We start from the raw sequence: 21,563 nt of genomic DNA on the forward strand, positions 1-21,563 counted from the left end.
TTTTCCACTCGCAGTCTGAGTTGATGCTGTTCTCAGTTGCAGCCCCACTGTAAAAGATTCATACGGCTCATAGATTCATGTATTATTAGAGTTATTGGGTCTTCAGGCAGGGTTGTGACTTCAATGACCCACTGAACTGGTTTTCACATGGAAATTGTCAGAAAACCTCTGAGTTTGTGATGTTTTTAAAAATTTTGAAAGCCTGAAAGTTATTTTATTTTTGTTACAGTTGTTGTTCACCTCGTTCTTGTTCCTAGCACGGCACTGAAATGCAGAAAACAGAAAATCACATTATAACCATTTTGAAAACTGAAAGATGACATCCATTTTTACTGTCAGTCACCTAGCAACCGCGTTCTCACGACCCAGCATCATCACCCACTCTGCGGTTCTTTAGCTTTTCGCCTGCTTTAGCGCATTGTTTTGGTTTTACGGCACATTTACTGTTTTGGTTCAGTCTCATCGCTCTCATCAAAGATCTGATAAATCAACTGCACACTAAACCTGCTCAGCAGCAGACAGCAGACAGCAGACAGCAGACAGCCGCAGTCAGAGAGCAGCTGGTGAACATAGCGGAGCATCTAGCAGCTAAACAGCCAGATGTTTCCCTCAGGAGCGCATTGCATTTACTAAAGGAAAAATAAATTAATTGGAGACCTTATCTCATAATCTTATTTCATGATTATGATGTCCGTATCTCATAATTACGAGAAAAACTATCTCCTGTCTTTGAGATCCATTGCCTATCTGATCAATGTAGCCGTAGGAACTGATGTTGTAGGCTAAACGGCCATGTTTCAGGGTCAAGTGTATTAACAAGCAATTCAAAAGACATATCTTACACTTTGTAATTCAAATGTTGACATATAAATCATCGCTAACATCAATCAGTGTCCCAAGCATCAAATGAAGGAGGAAATAAAAGTGAATTAAATCAGGTAACCACAATAAAGACCTTGTTATTATAAGATAATATTGTCTGGCATTATATTGAGATCTTTTCCTGTAATTATAAGAGACAAAATTATATAATGAGATAATGATCTCATGAGATACTAGCATAATTATGAGAAAACATCTCAATTTTTTTAATTGGGGAATCCAATGCGCTTCCTTATCGTTGTTTACATTTGGACAGAAACGGACTGCAAATGACAGCTATCGTTGCTTTGGGTCTGCTGGAGCTGTAAGTTCGCTAACACATTAGCCAAAACAACTTTGTAAGGCCATAACCGATGAGGGCTGCTGTCTGTCAGCTTGTTGCGGGGCTCTTCTGCCCCCTAGTGGCCATAAAAAAGTCAGTTATTGCAGCTTTAATAGTGATTTATTCTTTGCCTAAAAAGGGCAGTTCAAGGGCAATGCACAACACACCTCATTATATCAAACTATACTAGTTTTCTTATACTGAGGCCCACTTAGCTCTTCATTAACTATCAGAAAATTATTAAATAATTGATAGGAGCCCTTATTCCCCATTTGTTCACCTCTCTGTCTGTCCTTCCATTTCAGCAGGGATTACGATTTTCCAGGCAGGAGGAGGAGGAGGGGGTGGTGGTGGTCTTTTAACACTGCCCTCATCCCAGTCTCTCCTCTCTTCACCTCGGGACGGATAAGTCAAAGCCTCCGTGTCTGTCTCGAGAAGCGGTCGCTCGCTTCAGCGCTGAGAGGCTGCTGAAGGACTTCAGGTCGGAAAGCAGACACAAAGATCGACCTGCACCTGTGCAGAGGCTTCACGGGGACACGAAGAACTTCTGAAGATCTAGACCTGATCTGAGCCTGATGAAAATGAAGTAAGTTCATAATATTCTGTTGCACATAATTAGACAAACCCTGACAATTAGGCTAAATGACACTTTTCAGTTCTTAGATTTCTTGATATTCAGCTATTTTCACATTCAGGCTGCCTTTATCATTTATTGTGCATGCATTTGCTTTATGGACAATAAACTGGTAACATTTTTGAACCTTTAATCGTTTTGGATCGTTTAACTTGTTAGTGGTCCCGATTTAATAATCATTAATTATAAGAAATGCGTGATATGTGCGTGATTAGGCTGACAGCCTCAGTTGTCACCTGCTGCAGCATCACTCTGCACAGGGCTTCTCCAGTGTTAACACATGAGCTAAAAATGGTAAAATACCAGAATGTAAAAATACAAGCAGCCTTAAACTTATCTTTTAAAGATAAAAAAATCTTAGATTCAAAGCAAAAGTGCAGAAATATCATCAGCAAATGGTGTCAAAACTGTTTTATATACTGTTGGGTAGGTTAAGATATAACAGTGCATCATATTTTTCCATTATAAGTATCATACTTTTTTCAATGTTTTGTATGTAAAGTCTTAATCTGCGCAGGAACTGCAGAAGTATAGCTGTCAAATAAATGTAGTACAATATTTCCCGCTGACATTTAGTGGAGTAGAACTTAAGAGTAGGGTTAAATGGAAATACTCAAGTAAGTACAAGTACCTCAAAGTTGTTAAGTAGGCTACACTTCTTCAGTAAAGTCACATGGGAATATTCAGTTTACCAGAACTACTGTAAAAGTATTCTCGACTATCACAATGGAAATTCAAATCTGAGTACCGAATTAAAAGTGTCTGTAGGAAGATGTTGGTGAAGTCTACTGTAGGCCTAATCAGGTCATCATGAACTATACTGAAATGAAGTAGCCTTTGCTTGAGTTGTTAGCTTTCTTAATGAAAGCATTAAAAATATATAGCCTTCCATAGATTAGCTAATTTAAACTCACTATGACTTTAATGATTTGAATTTTATAGGAGTAGTTTATATTATATACAAAATAAATCCTTATAGCTCATTTCATACCAGAAACTTATCACTGATAAACTGTCCCAATAGGAATATTATGGGAAGATATTTTACTCTGGAAACACACCTGTGGAGGATCCTAAAATGGTCACTTTGCTAGTTGTTTTCTTAAACCTAAACAGAGGGGAGGTCGGTTTGAACTGAATTAATACAAAACCTAAAGGTGGTGTGGGTTAGGGTTAGGGTTAGGGGTTAGGGGTTAGGGTTTTAAAGTCTGACTTAACATCCAGCCGATAAACTTGAAGCTCAGATTGTCACTTTGTAATTGTTTATTAATGTCAGTGACAGTATACTAAGTATACAAAGCATACTGTTGTATTCTGTATACTGTTTTCACATATGAGGTAGTAGACCTGTAAACAGACTTAGATGTGTGAAATCGATGGAGTTCCCCTTTGACATTTGTTGAGTTTTGAGAAATTAGGACAAGGCAACTTTATTTATTTTAAAACACACAGGCAATTCAAAGTGCTTTACATAAGGCTAGAATCGATAGATTTTTCTCAGCTTTACGGAGCTTCATAGTGAGTTTCAGCTCATTGTTGTTGTCGCTGTCTGGCCCACACCTTTACTGTTTTGGTTCACTCTCATGGCTCTCGTAGCGCACCAAATAGCCTCCAGACACAGTTAGCAAAGAGCAAAGTGGAACATTTAGCAGCTAAGGAGGCAGATATTTCCCTCGGGAGTTGGGTTGAGACCAAAAACAGCTAAAAGAGAGAGAAAGTGAATATTGGACTTACCTTCATCAGGTGGACACAAAAACCACCCGAATGACAACGTCGCTCTGTAACTGCTGGATGTGCAAATAAGCAACCATTTGCTAACAAGTTCACCATATCAACTTAAAACGTGATGATATGTAAGTGCTCAAATGAAAAATCTGTTTGCTCAGGTTTAAAAACAAAATAAAAAGGAAAATAAAATCAATTAAAATAGAAAAAAATTAAATAAAAAATTAAATAAAAGACCAGAAACACAGTTATAGTACAGCGACGGTGTAGTAAGAAGATGCACATTCAATAAAGGAAATAAAAGTGCAGTAGAGAAATCATTTAATCAAAGGAACAGAGAGTTCTCATTTAGATTTAGAAAGTGCGCGCTTCTGTTGGTTCCATCTGTGTGCAGCATCGGATCTAAAAGCAGCTTCACCCGGTTTGGTTCTGACTCGTTCTACCAGCTGACTGCTTCCTAAAGACCTAAGATCTAAGAGTGGGTTTATATTCTGCAAGCAGATCAGAAATGAGTTTTGTCTGTTTGTCTAGAACAGAAGTAATGTGTTACAAGTCCGGTGACTGTGCTCTGAAGGAGCTGTTCAATGGTCTTTTTGGGAAGACAAGACGAGAGACAATTACAACAGTCCACCCTGCTGGAGATGAAGGCACGAATGAGGTTTTCTGAATCGTGGCTGGGCATGGGCCTCTAATTCTTGCTGTTTGTTTGAGATGATAAAATACTGGTTTAGTTTTCGCCTTGATGTGGCTGCTGTTTTGTCTTTACAGTCCTGGAATCAAGCTGAGCAATAACATGGAGTCCTTTCTCTTTGTTGCCAAATACAATGATTTCTGTCTTGCAGAAATAATAATAAAGGGACACATTTCACCTTTTACATTAGACACCTGTTCCTATTACATGTGTAAAGGGTGGAGTTTTTCAGGCAGTGGGTTTTAGTTTTAAACTGTAATTAGTTGTGTACAGTTGGCTCTCAGTGGGGGCAGCAGGCCCTGCAGGTTACTGTTGTTGCTGCACAGTTTGTCTATAACTTCAGAAGGTGTAGCTTGTTTCCCACAGCACCTCTGAAATGTGACTCAAACTAAATAATGAGTGCAGACCAGTGCTGTGTTCGCTGTTGTTTTTTTGTCAGCATGTCTGAGGTGTAAGCCCCTTAAAACTCACAGCAATTCTGCCTAATCAGCTTGTGGCACACAGACTACCACACACACACACACACACACACACACACACACACAGTCTACCGCCAGAGTCTTGTAGCTTATGGCTTTTGTCACTTCTTTAAAAGTTTGAGTCAGCAGCTAATAAAACACGGCTGCTGCTTGAGGCTGACTGGTGAATCGTTTTAAATCATTCCTGTGAACTTAACGTCTCTCTCAGCACTCAGTCATGCTGTACCGAGTCTCTTTCTTCCTCTCTGCCACTCTTTTCTCTGAGAGGTCTCTGTTGCTTCCAGCCCTCCCCGGCTGCTCCTTGCTTCCTGTCAGATTGTGTCTGTCAGGGGGGTTCGGGTTGCCCCTGGAGATGGGCAGACCGAGTCATTCGAGGTGGCGCGATGTGGAACTGGTGGGCCGGTCGTGATGGAGGAGCTGCTGAGGGGCAAAAGGGTAGTGGCGGTGGTCCCTGCCATGAGAAAGCAGAGGGGTACAGCGCAGGGGAAGTGGTGGCGGCAGGTTGATCCAACGATGGCTCAGCAAGTGGTTTTACACTCCATTCTTAAACCTGAAAGACAGAAGCAAAGAGAGGCTGTGTTTGGCTTTGTGGTTGTGTGTGTGAAAGAGTCTAGATAGCACAGGTCGCTAGGTTCCTCTGCATTCATTCATTTGGAATCTCGTGTTGAATCTGCTAATCAGATCTGATCCTTTTCGAATCCCTTATTGAATCTATTCAGGTTTAGGGTTCAGTATTTGTAATTAACTAAACTAGAACCAAAAGATTCAGTTTAGACCTGTAAACACCTTATTTGTTCCATGAAGGCAAAAACATTTTTGAGTTATAGCCCAATTAATATTCACAACCTGTAGAGCATGTGTGTATTAACTAGACAATAGCCATGTTTTATTTTGGCAGTTTATTTAAGGAATTAACATTAATGGTCGGTGCCAGCTAGAAATGAGAAGCCTGTTAGCTGATTGATTTTGAACATTGCTCTCTGTTTATAAAATGAGAGAGCTTAAAAGATTCGATAAGAGATTCAACAGCCTCTGAACTTCTAAACCGGATTCAAATCTGAGCTCAGAAACCAACCCTGAGGGTCCCAGCATGTCAGTGTGAGTTTGTAATTTCAGTCAGTGTATGAGGCTGTAATTCTCTCCGTTCTATTAATTCGGGTTTTCCTCTAAATTCTTGCTGACATCAACGTGTCTTCATCAGTGTCATCGTGAGGAGTCGGTGTTTCGACAATCATTCAGTCAGACTGCCTTGCGTTTTTGCAGGAGCGCTATGAACGACTCCGTTTGAAAAAACTTCAACTTAGAGCAGAAAAGCGCCCGACGTCATTTGTGTTTTTTCCCATTGTCCAATCGGATCAGATTTGTGAGTTTACTTCACAGCAAAACCACAGTTAGCCTGGTGATTCTGTGGTTGCCTAGCAACAAAAAAAAAAATGTAGGCATCAACAACAAAGGCAGTGCAGCGCGCCTCACGTTTTGCATCCTGCAAAAAGCGCTCTGTCTGATCGGGGCCTTAGGCGACTTTTTAGTATGAACCTGAATGCAACTCTCCCCTTATATAATGTATGTCCATCTTTTATCACATGACAGAGGTTTCATACTTCATCATGTAAAAAAAGCTAATAAGTGGACCTTGAGTTAAGAATGAACTTTCATGCTCAACTTGACTAAATAGTCTTAGATTTCTTCTTTTAAATTCTTTATTTAAACAGGTGGTCTCATTGGAGTCATGATCTCTTTTTCAAGAGAGACCTGTGTACGGGAATAAGCATATACAGTTTAAGTATGCACAGACACACAGAAAATTCACACACACACACACACACACACACACACACACACACACACATAAGTTACATTAGTTTCACATTAAGAAAAGCAAATACAAGGGGAATTGCAAATACTTGTCGTTAGATGCCTAAACTTACAACAGAAATGACTCACGGAGGTGTTTTCGTGTGAGGACGCGTTGTGCTGTATGCTAAAATGTATGTGTGCTGCGCTGGGCTATCTGCGGGCGCACCAGCCCTCTCGTCACACACTGGGTAAAGTGACAAATGGGCCAAACTTTCACAAAGCCGGTGCAGTCCTTTAAGAATGTGGTTCACCCCCTTCCTCCTCCCTTCCAGCCTCAGATGACCTTCCCAGGCAAACTGAGCGGTCCAACATCCTCTCTCTTGGCCCCCGCCGCCTTTTCCCTCAAGGTGAAGTCATTGACTATTCAGCCACTTGTGATGCCTGTCTTTGCATTTCTGATGTTGCCTGGGATGCGTCCTCTGCCCGCTCTGCCTCCCCCGAGAAAAAGCTCGCTCTCTCTCTCCTCCTTGCTGAGGCCATACACCCACCTCAGCACGACAGTGTGTGTGTGTGTGTCTTAGAAAGAGAAAGACTGAGTCAGACAGATAGTTGATAAGTTTGAAATGAAGGGGCCGTTAGAGTTGAATAGTCAGACATTGGTGGAAGATTGTCAGGAGGAATTAATGTCCATTTCATGTAGAGAGAAACTGAAACCAGTGTGACAGGAAGCTCACAGGTGATTTGCTCATTTATCCATTTACCGTCTCCTTTATTCTGACTTTTCAGGTTATTATGGAGGTGATAACTGGCCACAGTTTTGCATCCACTTTAAAAGAACCTCAATCTAGATGCATTTTTCCTGTCTCTTTTTTTAAACTTCTTATTTGTATTTCTAATGGTACTTTTTTCCAGCCTGGTTCCAGAGATCTGAACTGCTGTCCACATCTTCGATTTGTTCAGCGAGTCAAGTAGATCTGGTGTTGTGCCATCACGGCTGATTCAGCCGGTTGAATCTTAGGAAAATAGAGCTCAACGCACTGCAACTTCTTCACCAATTTGACAACACGCGCAGCATTTAGAAAATGCTGCAAAGTGAGAAAACACAACCAAATACAGAAACACTGTAAGTAGCACAGGCGACAACAGAAACTGTTTCCAGGGGACACTACAAAGTAATGAGCACGGCTGGGACACGCTTGTTGTCGCCATGGATTGCGACTCATGAAGTTATTGACTTATGTATGTATGTTATGTATTTATGTGATGGCTCTAAATACTACGATACCCATAGGCCTCATTGCGTAGGAGAACAAGCCAGTCAGAGGTATAAATCTCAGCTGTTGCAAGGTCATTTAGAAACTGCGTCTCCATTACATAGTTGATGCACGTTGATTTTTCAACTGTAAAATGTCCCGCTCCCTACATACTGTATCTTGGTCCCAATTCTGTAACAACCATACTATCCCTATAAAAAGTTTATGTGATGTATTTATGTAACTGTAATTGCATATGAATGTGAATATTGACCTATTGTTTTCAGGCTTTTTAAATTCTCAAATAATAATATCAGCATCAGCCTCAAAAATCCACTATTAGTCTTAATTTGGAGTTATAATTTTTAATCATTATGTAGTATGCAAACGATTCTCAAGGGCAGTACTTATTACTGCTGTAATAGCTCAGCAATTCATTTCTCATACAAAAAAGACTTAGATTTAGTATATTGTATCTGCCATTGATTTTTCACAGCCTTTTCACATTTAAATCTTCTGGGTATCTGCCGGTCTGCAGCTCTGTTCAGTGGAATGATTTGAACTGCCAGCTTTATCCCAAGTGGCATTTCTGTCTTCAAAGCTTTCATTTTGGAACGACGGAGCCAAATTTAGGCATTAAAAAACCTTTGAGTGATTATTTATTAATCCTGTTTTGATTAGAAACGTGTCACTGCTGAGACCCACAAAACAAACTTTAATTTCCTTGCGTCATTTCAAGTTTAATACTCCTTTCAGTCAAAGGGAAGTAGTCATTGACATGCAGTAATTGTAATGTCTGTGATTTTCCACTTATTTTCCCACATTCATCCTCAGTGGAGACAGCCTCTTCCTCTCTGCTGTCCTGTATGAAAAATCCAAGACTCATTCAGCCTCATTTACTTCCTCCAGGTGAACAGCTTGTTAATTCAGTCCTGCAGGTGAAGCACTGGCAGGTCTCGCCCTTGCTGGTAAGGAGTCAGTGAGGTGTCGGAGGTCACCAGCTGTTTTCTGTTTGTTTTGGTGTGTTTGTGCCTGGATGAAGTGACAAATAGTGTTTCATCAGCCACAAACACACAAAAACACAAACCATGGAATCGGTTTTACTTACAGGTTGCAGCTCGATTGTTGTTTATTTTTAATTTCTCCAGCTGGAGCCTCTGATCATTTATTCACTTCCGAAAATGCAGATTTATTAAGCGACAGAGAGACAGAACTTGAAATAAACAGACAGCTCTTCTCGGGTCAGGCAGGGAAATGCGATGCTCTGCTCTTAAATAATTTGAGGAAATCTCACAGACACACCATTGTCACTCTGGAATTGGGGTTCATTTTTCCTTCTTCACAGACACACACACATTCATGTCGGATGTGATGCACTCTGGTGACAAGTTCACACGACACTGAAAAAAGGTAATAAAACCTCCTGCAGGTTGATCTACTTCTCCGCTGTACACTCAATATGTTTCTCCAGTAAATGCACTGTTTCTTCTGAAGCCTTGAGGAGGTTGCTAACAAAACAGAAATACATCTTTTGGGTTCCTTTGGTATAAAAGTGCAATATTTAGTTTTCCTATTTTAGTTTTTCCTATTTATTGATATTGATATTATTCATACCTCCATTACTGCTGTGCAATATCTTAATAATCTCAATAAGCTACACTTAACTTGACAGTACATGCACCACTACTTATTACTTATATTACTACATTGTATTATTATACTGTATTATCATCATCTACCGGTAAACCCACTTGGTACTTCACACTTATTTTATTTTATACTTATACCCACCTGGTACTTAATTTATTTTCTGACCTGTTTTTATAGTGTATTGTATTATATTGTTTGCTAGTACTTTCTCCTGTGTGCACTGACGTAAAGGCGAGCTGCTGTAACAAAGAGTTTCCCTTCGGGGATCAATAAAGTATTTCTGATTCTGATTCTGAAAACCTCACATCATGTATGCAGCTGCATCGCCTTTAGGGTGTTGGGGAATTGTATTCATGCATGTAGCATAATGTCACGCCAATTTCTTCTTTTCTAGTTACTGGAGGAAAAATGTGTAATTATTCGACCAAAGAATCCAAATTTAAACAAAGGGGAGGAAGCCTGAGTTGAGCTGAAGTGTCAACAACCATGCATGACAGGATGATAGGATGACACACCTGTCAATCAAGCAAACATGCACAAAGAATACTTTTCTTTTAAGTAGAAAACACACAGTAGAAGAGGTGAATTAGCTGTTAGCTGTTGAGAGTTTGGGGCTTGTTGAACGAACTTGTATGGAGTCAGAGATTTCTTGGTGGCAGCATGTAGTGGTATGCTGGTGCACTGGCTTCAATATAAAGACTTTCTCTTGTTGGATCAAACCGCCGTTTGAGGTGGTTGGTCAGCATGTTTGTCAGCCGCCGTTGTGAGAAGAAGAGAAGAGAAAACCTAAGTTATCCCCAAGCTGAAAAAGCTGTTAACATAGGTATACAGAGAAAATAGGATTACAATACAACCAAGAAAAACAGGACAGAAAAAAAGTGAATGTACTGGAGGATAAAAGGAGTGGTAATGATGGTAAATCTAGTTAGGTTGGAGGTTGGGCTTCAGTCCGACCCTCCAGGGAGATTTGAGGGAATCAGAATTCAGCTCACACTCTGCAGCTCCTGAAGTCTGACTCACAGCAGCTAGAAAGCTCCAAGGACACACAGGCAGTCCCTGTCTGTCTGAGTCTGTCTGTCTGCTTCACACACACACACACACACACACACACACACACACACACACACACTAAAAAGTCATCCAACATTTTTATCAATCAAAATCTTCAACATTACCGTTGAGATTACTATATTTTGATCATGTTTCGGTATATTTAATAGTTTGTAGACAGTGAATACATCCAGTCCCATGGATGCCATGGATGAACTGGGGTTATTATAAAATTTTGATTATTGATTGAATAGAAAATAGTTCATCTTCAGCAATTTCAACCTGCAAAAACTACAGTTTTATTGATTTATATAACCTTTGTTTAACCAGGAGAGCCTCACTGACATTAAAAAACTCTTTTTTTAAGAATGTCCCAGCCAAGATAGCCAGCAATAACAGTGAGTTACAGACAAACGACATAAGACAGACAACAAACAACCTCAACAGAAACTTAAAACAACCTAAGAGTTGTCTAAAACTATAAAATAAATAAGACCAATCTCATCCAATCTCAGTTGGATGTGACGGATAAAGTCATCATCCTCTCTGTTTTCCAGCAGAGATACTGCTGATATCTGCTCACTGCCTTTTACTTGGCCCCTCGCCACCTTTCTGCTCGGAGTTTGATGAATGACTCGGAGTATTAAGTCAATATGTGTTTTCTTTTTTTTGTCTCTGTAGTCAGTGAGCATATGAACTCACTTCTTTGGTCAGAGAGGGAGGGAGTGATAACTGATAAATCAGTGTGTCTCAATCTGGAGATATTTGACATTTTTGCTAAATCACTTCAGCTGTTCTGGGAAGATTGAACCACCAGGAAAAGATGGAACAACAACTCAGACTCTGACTTTACTGTTTTCCTGAACAACTATCTACAAAGTAAAAAAAAATCATGATCGCTTTAACAAAGAGAACTGACACGAGAACTGACAAACTTACAAAAGAACTATTAATTTAGAGCTCTCCAAAAGTAAGAAATAAAAAACCTTCAGTGAATGCAACAGCACCTGTAATGCTGCCATCAAGTGAGGTCGTATTTTTGGCATTCACATGTTTTGAATCACTCTTGCCGAGAAACTGACAACAAAAAATGATAAAAAGTTAGATCTTTTTCTGTTTTCTGTTTAGAAATGAGAAATAGTAGACAACAACAACGACAAACTGATAAAGATAAAACTACAACTTCCATGGGTGCTAACATTTAGAAAAATAAGTATATGCTTTAAAACCAAATTCTTGCGGTCCAGACTTTCTTATCATTTCAAGTTCAAACATTTTGTCCCTCCCTTTGTGTCTTTCACCCTCAGACTGGATGTGCTTCTACCTGTGCTGCTGTGTGCCATCTGTCTCCTCGTCCTGCCGTCGTCCTCTACCCCCCACCACGAGTCAGGTATGCACCCTCCCTCTTCGTCGCCGTCACCTTCACTGCTACCTTCCACTACTGACATCCTCGACTCCATTAAATCAAACATGACCTCTGACTTTTACAAGCAGGGGGTTGTCTTTAATCATTTCCTGTCGTTCATTGTTTTTGCTGACATGCACACTATGGCGGCCTTTTTCAAGGGTGTCTGAGTGTCCCAGCAGAAAATCAAGGTTAACTGATGAGCTGAAGGAGACAGCTGGATGTCTTTTCCTATATTTGTGTCAGAAGCACAATAAAAGCAAGTATTGACAGTCAAATGTCTTATGACAGTATAACATATGGCATACAAAGCAAAATGATTTGGGGAAATGCAAACAAAAAGTTTTCAGACTCAAATGAGCTATAATTCTAAATGACTGACCTCTGCTGATGGCCAGTAGGAACTGCAACAACTTGACAGAGCTGCTTTGCTAACAGACCTGCAGATATATGTCATGAGGCAGCAAAAAAACTATTATACTAGTGAGTAATCAATCACCTCTGTCCAATTAAAAAGTCTGTCCTGTAGTCCGACACTGATATTAAACGTCAAGCTGTGGCTCTAATAACTGGTTGCAGGGTTTGCTACAAAACTGGAAAAGCAAAGGAAGTATGTATTTCAGGGGAATGAATGGACAAAATGACTAAAATGGCTTCTTATAAACATCTCGGCTTTAAGCGGACTGACAGAGAGAGTTATTTTTGGAAAATCTGGGAGCCTTTCATAAATATGATAGATTCACTGTGGTTTAATAATGAGATGCTCTGCCCCATCTTTCTTTTTTCCCTTTATTTTTCATTCTTCTTCCACCTCCACGTTTTGTCACTGTTTTGTTAGGGTATGCTGTTTTTAGCCAGCGGTGTGGATTTTAGGGATGGCAAGATCGGCCTACCGCTTTGGCCCAGACTGAAATATCTTAACAGCTATTGGATGGATTGCCATGACATTTTATACAGACATTCATGGTCCTTTGATACATCTTAATGACACTGTCGATTCTGCAACATTTTCTTTAGCTCTACGAGGTTTACGTTTTTGGTTTTTAATTTAAATCTCAACAACTGTTTGATGGATTGCCGTGACATTTGGTTCAGATATTCACGTCCCCCTCAGGATGAATTCTAACAGCTTTGTTGATCCTCTTTTCATACTTTGGTTTATGACCAAATCCCTACAAACTAATGAGATTCCCATGTTTAGTGCTAATTAGTAAATGTTAGTATGCTAACACGCTAACCTAAAATGGTAAAAATCGTAAACTATATACCTGCTACACGTCAGCGTTTTAACATTTTCATTAGCTCAAAGCACCACTGTGCCTCAGCACAGCCTCACAGAGCCCGAGTGTAGCAGTAGTGTGTGGCTCTGTTTTATTTTGGCTAATAAATGTATAGTATGTATATTATGTATAGCTATATGCATGTCACCTATTACTTTAAAGCTTGCCTCTCCTCAGATGATTCCAAGCTTCTCCAGGTGACCATCCCCACCACCCCGCCTGTGTTTGCTGTGCTGGGCGGCTCTCTGACATTACCCTGCCTGGTGTCTCTGGCCCACCCGCCGCCATCCCCCTCCACAAACGGCCGCCACGCCGTCCTGTCTCTCCCCCGGGTCAAATGGAGCGTTCTGACTCACGGCCGAGAGATGGAGATCCTGGTGGCCCGCGGCGACAGGGTGAGAGTCAGCGAGGCCTACAAAGACCGGGCCTCGCTGCTCAATTACGCCTACTCCCCCGCCGACCTCACCCTGCGGCTGGAGAGCCTGAGGCAGAACGACACCGGCTTCTACCGCTGCGAGGTGCAGCAGGGCCTGGAGGACGCTGACGATGTCGCTCAGGTCAAGGTCAAAGGTGAGATAGATGCAGCGTAGTGAATAAATCTAAAATGTATGAATATTGAAAAAGTGAAATATAAAAAGTAAAGGAAGTTGTTCATGAAAAGGATCAACTGTCGTCTGGATAATTGAACAAGCTACTGTGTCTCTCGTATTTCTGTATCTTTATTATACAGTACACACTCAGCATCTGTGATGAATGCTCGTCTCATTCAGCGCCCCCACCAAGTAGTAGATTATGGATTCTCTGACCACAGTCATTTGTGAGCCAATCTATCAGGCACCAGAGAGTCATTTGTTGTTACTCCAATAAATTAGTCTTTCATACTACGTTGTTTGTGTATTGAGGTAGAACGTCTCTGGGCAACACTTTTAGTAATACAGTAAATCAGATCTTCACATTCAGATAAACAGTGATGGTTTTTTATGCTTAAATGATCTCAGCGAGGAAAGCTTTGAAACGAGCTTTGTCAGCTTGGCATTTCGCATTTTTCCGCCGCCATTTTCGTAGCTTCCTCACAGCCTGCACGCTGTTATTGGCTGGGAGCTACGCACCCACTGCCCAAAGGTTGACGCCCAGAAACGTCCCGAACACCGCAAACTAAGAAGAAAATACAGGCAGAGGGCAGCGTCACACACTTCTAGTGGGTCAGAAGTGATGATTGAGAGGGATTCTTTCTGTATGAGTCTATACATTGTTTTTTAGGAAAAACCTACTCATTATGCCTTTAAGTAAAAGTTTGATTACATGTAAAAGTTCTGCTTTCAAAATCTTTAAACTACGGCGGTACTATCAGCAAAATGTACAATAGTAAAATTGTCCCCTGTGTGTGTTGTATTATTAAGAAATTGGGGTTTTTTAAGTCTCTTCTCAAAACACATTTTTATCTGAAAGCAGATCCTGATTTTACCTGAACTGGCTGTTTATTTTATTGCTTTTCTGTATTTTATTTCTTTATATTTCGTCATTCACTGTGGTGTTTCATTTCTCTTGTTGTGAAGCACTTTGTACTTTGTTTTGATAGGTGCTCTATAAATAAAGTTTTATTATTATTTATTATTACATATATGTAATATTATTATATTATTATTGTTGATGCATTCATGTGTAAGTGATATGTTAATGTTTCAGCTGGCCGGGGCTATTTTGAACTATTTTAAATACCGAATAAATGTTTTGTGTGTAAAATATTATAAGCAAAGCAACTAGTGAGTACAGCCGTCAGATATAAGTGGAGTAAAAAGTACAATATTTCCCTCTGAAATGTAGTGGAGTTTAAGTAACAAAATTCTCAAGTACAGTAAATTACTTGAATAAGTACTTTGTTACTTTCTACCACTGTGCATGTGAACCCCTCTTTATCACCACAGTGAGAGATAAAACTGCCGTGGATCAGAATTCATAAAGCTGTTGTTCTGGGTTTTACAGGGGTAGTGTTCCATTATCGTGATGCATCCAGTCGGTACGCCTTTACCTTTGAGCAGGCCAGAGAGGCCTGCGAGGATATCGGGGCTGAAATTGCCACTCCAGAGCAGCTCCTGGCCGCCTACCACAGCGGATACGAACAGTGTGATGCAGGCTGGCTCTCAGACCACTCAGTGAGGTGAGCGCCTGAGAGAAAATGGTCCAGTGTCAAACAGGACACATCACTGAACACTGGATCAAGTGGCCTCTTAGCTTGAAAATTCTGCATTTTGTGTTATGTAGAATTATGATTTGAGGCACTCGGATGTTCAGTGTTCATTTGGCAACAGCCCACATCCTTCACGCAGCTCGACAAAAACAACAACACTAAATTGCCGGACTGACACGTCGCTGTCAGTCAACAGCATCCGGGATGGACGTTGCTCAGTTTGGAGGGCTGATAGTGGACCACTCAGCCAGCTAACATTTGATATGCTCTCTACATCTGCACATCAGAACACACAGATCATCAAGTAGCTGAGAGGCACTCATCTGAACTCAAACCATACATTTCTCCCCACTAAAACACTCACTCAGAGAAGAGCTCAAACAAGTGTGATGTTTGGAGTGCTGCCATTATGAAAAAAGAGGTACTTGGTGTTTCAGTGCTGTGCAATATTTCCTTCCACAGATATCCCATTCAGATGCCAAGAGAGGGCTGTTTTGGGGACATGGATGGGTTGCCAGGAGTGAGGAACTATGGACTGTTAGAGCCTGATGAGCTGTATGACGTCTACTGCTACGTGGAGAATATTGAGGGTAAGACAACCAAAAGGATTTTTTTTTTTTTTTGAAATTAACTTTATTTTTTACAACCTGGACCATATTTTTGTTAAGTTCTCATCAGATAAGAAAACATTTTTGTCACCAGCTTTAATTGCTGGAATTGGTACAAGCAACATAAGTGACAGACGAATCCCCTGGTTTAGCCCACTTACACTGTATGGCCAAAAGTATGAGGACACCACTGTTTTGTGTACTTTTGTTTTGGGTCTTTTTTTCTTGGTTGGGGCCCCTTAGTTTCAGTGAAGGAGAATCTTAATGCTACAACATACAGGGATACATTAGACAATAGTGTGCTTATAACGTTGTGTCAACAGTTTGTGTGTCTGACTACTCATGCTGCCCTACTGAACTCGATGCATGTCTCGATCACAGCGATAAAGCTAGTGAGTAAAATTGAGGAAAACACTACCGAAATAAGAACCCAGGTTGTAAAAACAATTATTTAAAAATAGTATTCAATCATCGTCTACCCCAGACTTTGATAGCGCCCCTCGTCAGGCTCAGCACAAAAACCACAGCGAAGTAACGGACAAAAGATCATCAAAACTTGACACCTGTCTCCTTGTGTAAAGGTGAAGTGTTCCATGGCTCCGCCCCCCAGCGTTTCACCTTCTGGGAGGCCAAGGCCTACTGTCTGAGTCATGGGGCCGAGCTGGCCACCACAGCTCAGCTATATGCCGCCTGGAATGAAGGACTGAACCACTGCAGTCCGGGCTGGCTGGCAGATGGGAGTGTGCGCTACCCCATCGTCACCCCTAGAGAGCGCTGCGGAGGCGGTGAACCGGGGGTCAGAACTGTCTATCGCTACAGCAACCAGACAGGCTTCCCAGAGGTTCATACTCGACATGATGTCTACTGCTTCAGAAGTAAGAGAACAATCTTGTGTTTGATAAATGTCCTGGTTTATTTTCTGCAAGAGTTGACCTGCAATCCTACAGTGTTCTCTGAGCCAGTGGTTCCCAGCCGGGGGATCAGGACCCCTCTAAGGGGTTGCAAGATAAATCTTAGCAGTCTCGAGATGGTTAACAGGGTAGGAAAGAAGAAAAAACATAGTGTTTTTTAAAAATGACGTTCTCTTAGGGTTATAAGGGAAAATCTGCGGCTTAGTGGAACTGTTCACAACTTATGAGGTTTTCTCAGTCTGTTTGCTCTTGTGGACTGCTGAAACACCATCACTGCCCAAGTACTGTTCCAGTACTGCGGTACTTTGCAGTGGGCCTACAGATAACACAAGAATGAGAGCCTGCATTGTTTGCTTCACGTAGCATAAGTAGACCACAGAGTGGAGACACATTCAGACACACCACGCCTTCGCTCAGAGCCTGATTCACAGCCACTGGCTCATAGCAAATGTGAAGTCCCTCTACCCTACACACACACACACACACACACACACACACACACACACAAAGCCAATCCCACTCAGTGTCAATTAGTGTGAAGGTGAACTTCTTGAAGATTTGCTGTATGTTTGCTATTTATCCAAATTGGTTTGGCTGAAGGTAAAATTAAGGTTGGTGTTTTTATTTGACAGTTAATATTGTACAATACCATTACCTCTTTATACATTTGGCTCCTTATATGTACAGATCTTTCCATACCAAAAAAAGGAGTCTCCCTGCTGTTGAAGGTGCTGTTTCTTCTTTCTTACATGCAAATGAGCTTTCTTGCTAGACTCTCAACAAATCTTTTTCCGTAGTGGCATTAGGAATAGGTCCAATCAAATCTTGGACATTATAATTAACATTTTCTAATTCTGCTCTTTATTCCAGGCGATAACGGCCCTTACACTGAATCTCCTAAGGATTTTCTTGCCACTGAGCCAGAGGACATTGGCCAGGACATTGTTTTCTTAACTAATCCTGCACAGGAGGAGCTCAGCCTGAGCGAGGGGACGGCAAAGGGGGGCGAAGAGGTCCAATATGCCCAGACGGCCAATCCTGTGAAGCAGGGCCCTGTGGAGGCTCAGTCCCCAAGATTGGGTTATGACAAGGAACCGTTTCTGACGGTAGACCTTCATCAGTCTGTCACTCCTCCATCTGAGCATCAAGAGCACTTGTCCACAGAGGATACCTTGGAGCTCATAGAGAAGGCCAGCTACCCAGACTCCTATCAGCCAGCACCTGAAGAAAGCCCAGACACAGATCACGAAGAGTCTCACGTACTTCCAACAACTTCTCCAAAGGCCAATGGCGTAGTAAGTGTTGGTGAAGATTTCACTTTACCCACAACTGATGCAACAACTTCAGAGAGCGGAGAGCTCTCAGAGCATCATACGTCTGAGAATGAAAGCCTGAATTCACCAGCTGTTAATGCAACATCTGGAACTGATGCAAATGAGCTCCTCAACAGTTCTCCAGAGGTTCCTCAGGAGGGCGATCTTCCTGTTGTACAAGAGGACCACACTCCAGATGTCCACTTGGAACACACCTCTGAAACTGAGCTCGTCTACCCGAGCACCTCTTACGATGTTCCAGGACAGCCAGAAGAGGCCAGCGCTGGTACTGTTGAGGAGATGTCAGCGGTGACTACTTCACCCCACACTGAGGAAACAGATGTTCACTCCATCACCCTGTTGCCGTCTTTTGACAACAGTACGACTGAGAACCATCCAACAGAAGAGGAGTCTGGAGAGGAGAGTGCAAATCCTCTTCTAGATGAAGAAACACAAAACTCGGTGACTCAAAGTTTGGTTGGTATGGACCCCTTTGCCACCCTGAACTGGTCCCCACGTCTGATTCAGGTAAGTTTGTTGTTATTGTGACCTAATATTTGGCTTTGTTATGCAACATTCATATGGGAGTTACCTTATTTACCAACTGAACGCTCCCAAGTTGTAAGGAATCTTACTTACAGCTAGCATGTTAAAATGCATGTTAAACACTTTTGGACAGTTGTGGAAAGTAACTAAGTACATTTACTCAAGTACTTTACTTGAGTATTTAGATTTTATGCTACTTTCTACTTTTTACTCAGATTCAGATTATTAATACAAAATATAAATCAATTTATGATGTATTATTATGGATGAAGCTGCCTGCCAATATATAGTGTTGATCTCAAACTAAAGCTAAGGCGGACAGGAAATAAATAAGTGTAGTATAAATGACAGTGTCTGTCATCTTTGCCAAGTGAAACATGTGACGAGTTGGTGGCGCTAGATTGAAAATCAGGGGATCACCAAAGTCAGTAGGATCCATCCTTTCAGGGACTATCATTGTCTCATGGCAATCCATCCAAGATATTTCACTCTGAACCAAAGTGTTGGACCAACAGACTGACAGACAAACATCGACACGCCTAGAGCAGCGCTGCTAGCATGGATAAAAACATATCCTTACAAATATATAAAATGTAGTAGGTATATAAAGACAATGTCTACAAATCACAGCATACACATCCTCTATTGCACATCTTGTCAATGACCCGGTTAATATTTTGTGGATTTCTTTCTACTTCTCTACCCATTTCATCAATAGACTTATATTGTTATTCTTATATTTGTTTTTAGTTCCTGCTGTAGTTGTCCATTTTCAAACTAAATTGCTTCAGAAAAGGATAATAGGTTTTTAACATATAATTTCAGATGATCCCTCTTCTTGACAGGTTATGATCCTACTGAAGAGCACCCAGGTGTAACTGTAGCGTTGTCCATCCCAGTCGGTCATGGTGATGAGGAATCCAACAGCACTTCAGAGGAGGCAGCACCAGATGATCCAGCCAACCAGAGTGGACACATTCATCCTGCAGAAATGCCAACAGCAGAGGTCACAGCCACAGATGACTCAGGCTCCAGTGTCGACGCTCCCGTCCCAAACAGCGATCCGGTCACTTTGTTGACATCCCCTGTATCTGTAACCCTGTCTCCCCCTTCTGTGGAGGTTGAAGCTATCTCCCCAGAGATTATAACCTTCATACCCGAAAGCAATGTTTCATCTGGGGCCGAACCTCTGGAGGACACCCCGGACAAACTTGATCAGGAGGGATTAGGAGAAAACCCAGAGGTTTTCCTCAGCTCAACCCAAAATATTACAGACGGTGATCCAGAGGGGAGGGAACAAGATATCAGAGAGGGATCAGGTGAATCATCAGGAGAAAGCCCAGAGGTGAAACCAGGACTCCTGTTGACAAATCCAACTCTCTCAACACACCTAACTCCTGAGGTAACTGACGGTGAGGCTGGCACTGATGCACCGCCTCTATCAGATGTAAAAATCACACTGATCCCTCATCTGACCCTCACACCGGGCTGGGAGCCAGAGCCTTCTTCTTCCACACCGCCGGAGTCTCGCTCTGATCGGGAATACAGCGCCGAGCCTCCTGTCGCTGAGGAATCTGATGCGGTCTCTAAGGAGCAAGAGGTAGTGGCTAAGATCACCAACAGCAGCAACAATGGTGAGTTTAAAGGAATACCGAAAACCTGTTTCAGGGATCAAACACTGTCTCTGTAACGTTTGTAGATTGCTGCTTTGTGGAGGACAGCTGCTTAATCAAAGTTTCATGTTCCACATGTATCACTCTCAGGCTGCTTAAAGCCATAATGTTTGTTTTTGGTGTAGTTAAAACGTTTTAAACAAAGACACTCACTATGTAAGATCATTTTGGAACAGTACTCCCCACATACTTGTATTACTGTATTCTGATGTTTCATACACTGAATGATTCATCGAGAAAATAATTGGCATTAACTGATAATGAAAATAATTATTTGCAGCCCAAATGCTAAATAATAAACAGGGAGCAGCAGATTCAATATTCATATCTTTTTCAAAAAAGAAGAAAGGTCCACGGCACTCTTCTGGCAAAAAGTTAAAAAGCCTTCATTCAGATAGCTATTTCATGGTATCACAACGCTTGTACGTGTTAAAATAGAGCTGGGTAACAACTCACTCGTAGCGGCACAAACAGCCTTCCTCAGGCCCATCTTTTTGTTTCAAATTCTTAGAGACCAAATAGATTTTGCTTATCATTTTATTAGTTAAAATCCCTTTTGTGTTTACTCAGTTTAAGCATAATCAACATGAAATTGTCAATATAGCCACATACTTTTGTCAGAAAAGCACCTAAAGTTGAGTTGTCTGCATGTAGAAATAGCCTGTAAACATATAAGAAACTGTCTCAACAGAATATGGATCAGAGGGAGGTGAGGGGGAGACCAGCACAGAAGAGCCTTCAGTTAAAATGTGCACATGGCGTCCGGATGAGGAGGAAACCAGCAGTGATGTGACAGTCACTGCTCCCACCATGTACCCAGAGTATTTTCAAAAAGAAGGCGAGGAGCAGGCTGCCTCCCAGCCTGCTGCCAAAGTTTCTGCTGCAAGACAAGGAGGCATTTCAGGTACCTGGACTCCACAACAAAGTACTGCGCATTTGATGATAACAGGAAACAACAGCTGGTGTTGGGGTGCTTAATCGTTGATTTGGAAAGGGGGAGGGAACGTCTGTCTCTGAAAATGCCCAATCAGGAGAGAGATTTACTGTACACTGCAATTTAACGCCTCAAGTTGACTCAGCACAACAGAGAGATTAGCTTCCCGGTTTGAACTAAGTCTTGGAGAATAACCCACAGTAAGCTCCTCACTGTGTTACA

The 21,563-nt window shown here is 41.5% G+C and overlaps 1 protein-coding gene across 1 annotated transcript in view; it reads left to right on the forward strand.

The window, feature by feature from the left end:
• The first annotated feature begins 1,534 nt into the window (after positions 1-1,534).
• The window catches only part of bcan (brevican), a 29,593-nt gene continuing 9,564 nt past the window's right edge, over positions 1,535-21,563 (forward strand). The window contains 10 exon segments of the mRNA XM_044207277.1: positions 1,535-1,790; positions 11,791-11,873; positions 13,346-13,738; positions 15,152-15,326; positions 15,819-15,946; positions 16,546-16,839; positions 17,746-18,687; positions 18,690-18,716; positions 19,580-20,368; positions 21,099-21,311. Coding sequence (XP_044063212.1) covers positions 1,780-1,790; positions 11,791-11,873; positions 13,346-13,738; positions 15,152-15,326; positions 15,819-15,946; positions 16,546-16,839; positions 17,746-18,687; positions 18,690-18,716; positions 19,580-20,368; positions 21,099-21,311 — 3,055 coding nt within the window. The 5' untranslated portion in view covers positions 1,535-1,779.

The sequence above is a fragment of the Siniperca chuatsi genome, linkage group LG9 (genome assembly GCF_020085105.1).
Source record: "Siniperca chuatsi isolate FFG_IHB_CAS linkage group LG9, ASM2008510v1, whole genome shotgun sequence".
In the NCBI taxonomy this organism is placed as follows: Eukaryota; Metazoa; Chordata; class Actinopteri; order Centrarchiformes; family Sinipercidae; genus Siniperca; species Siniperca chuatsi.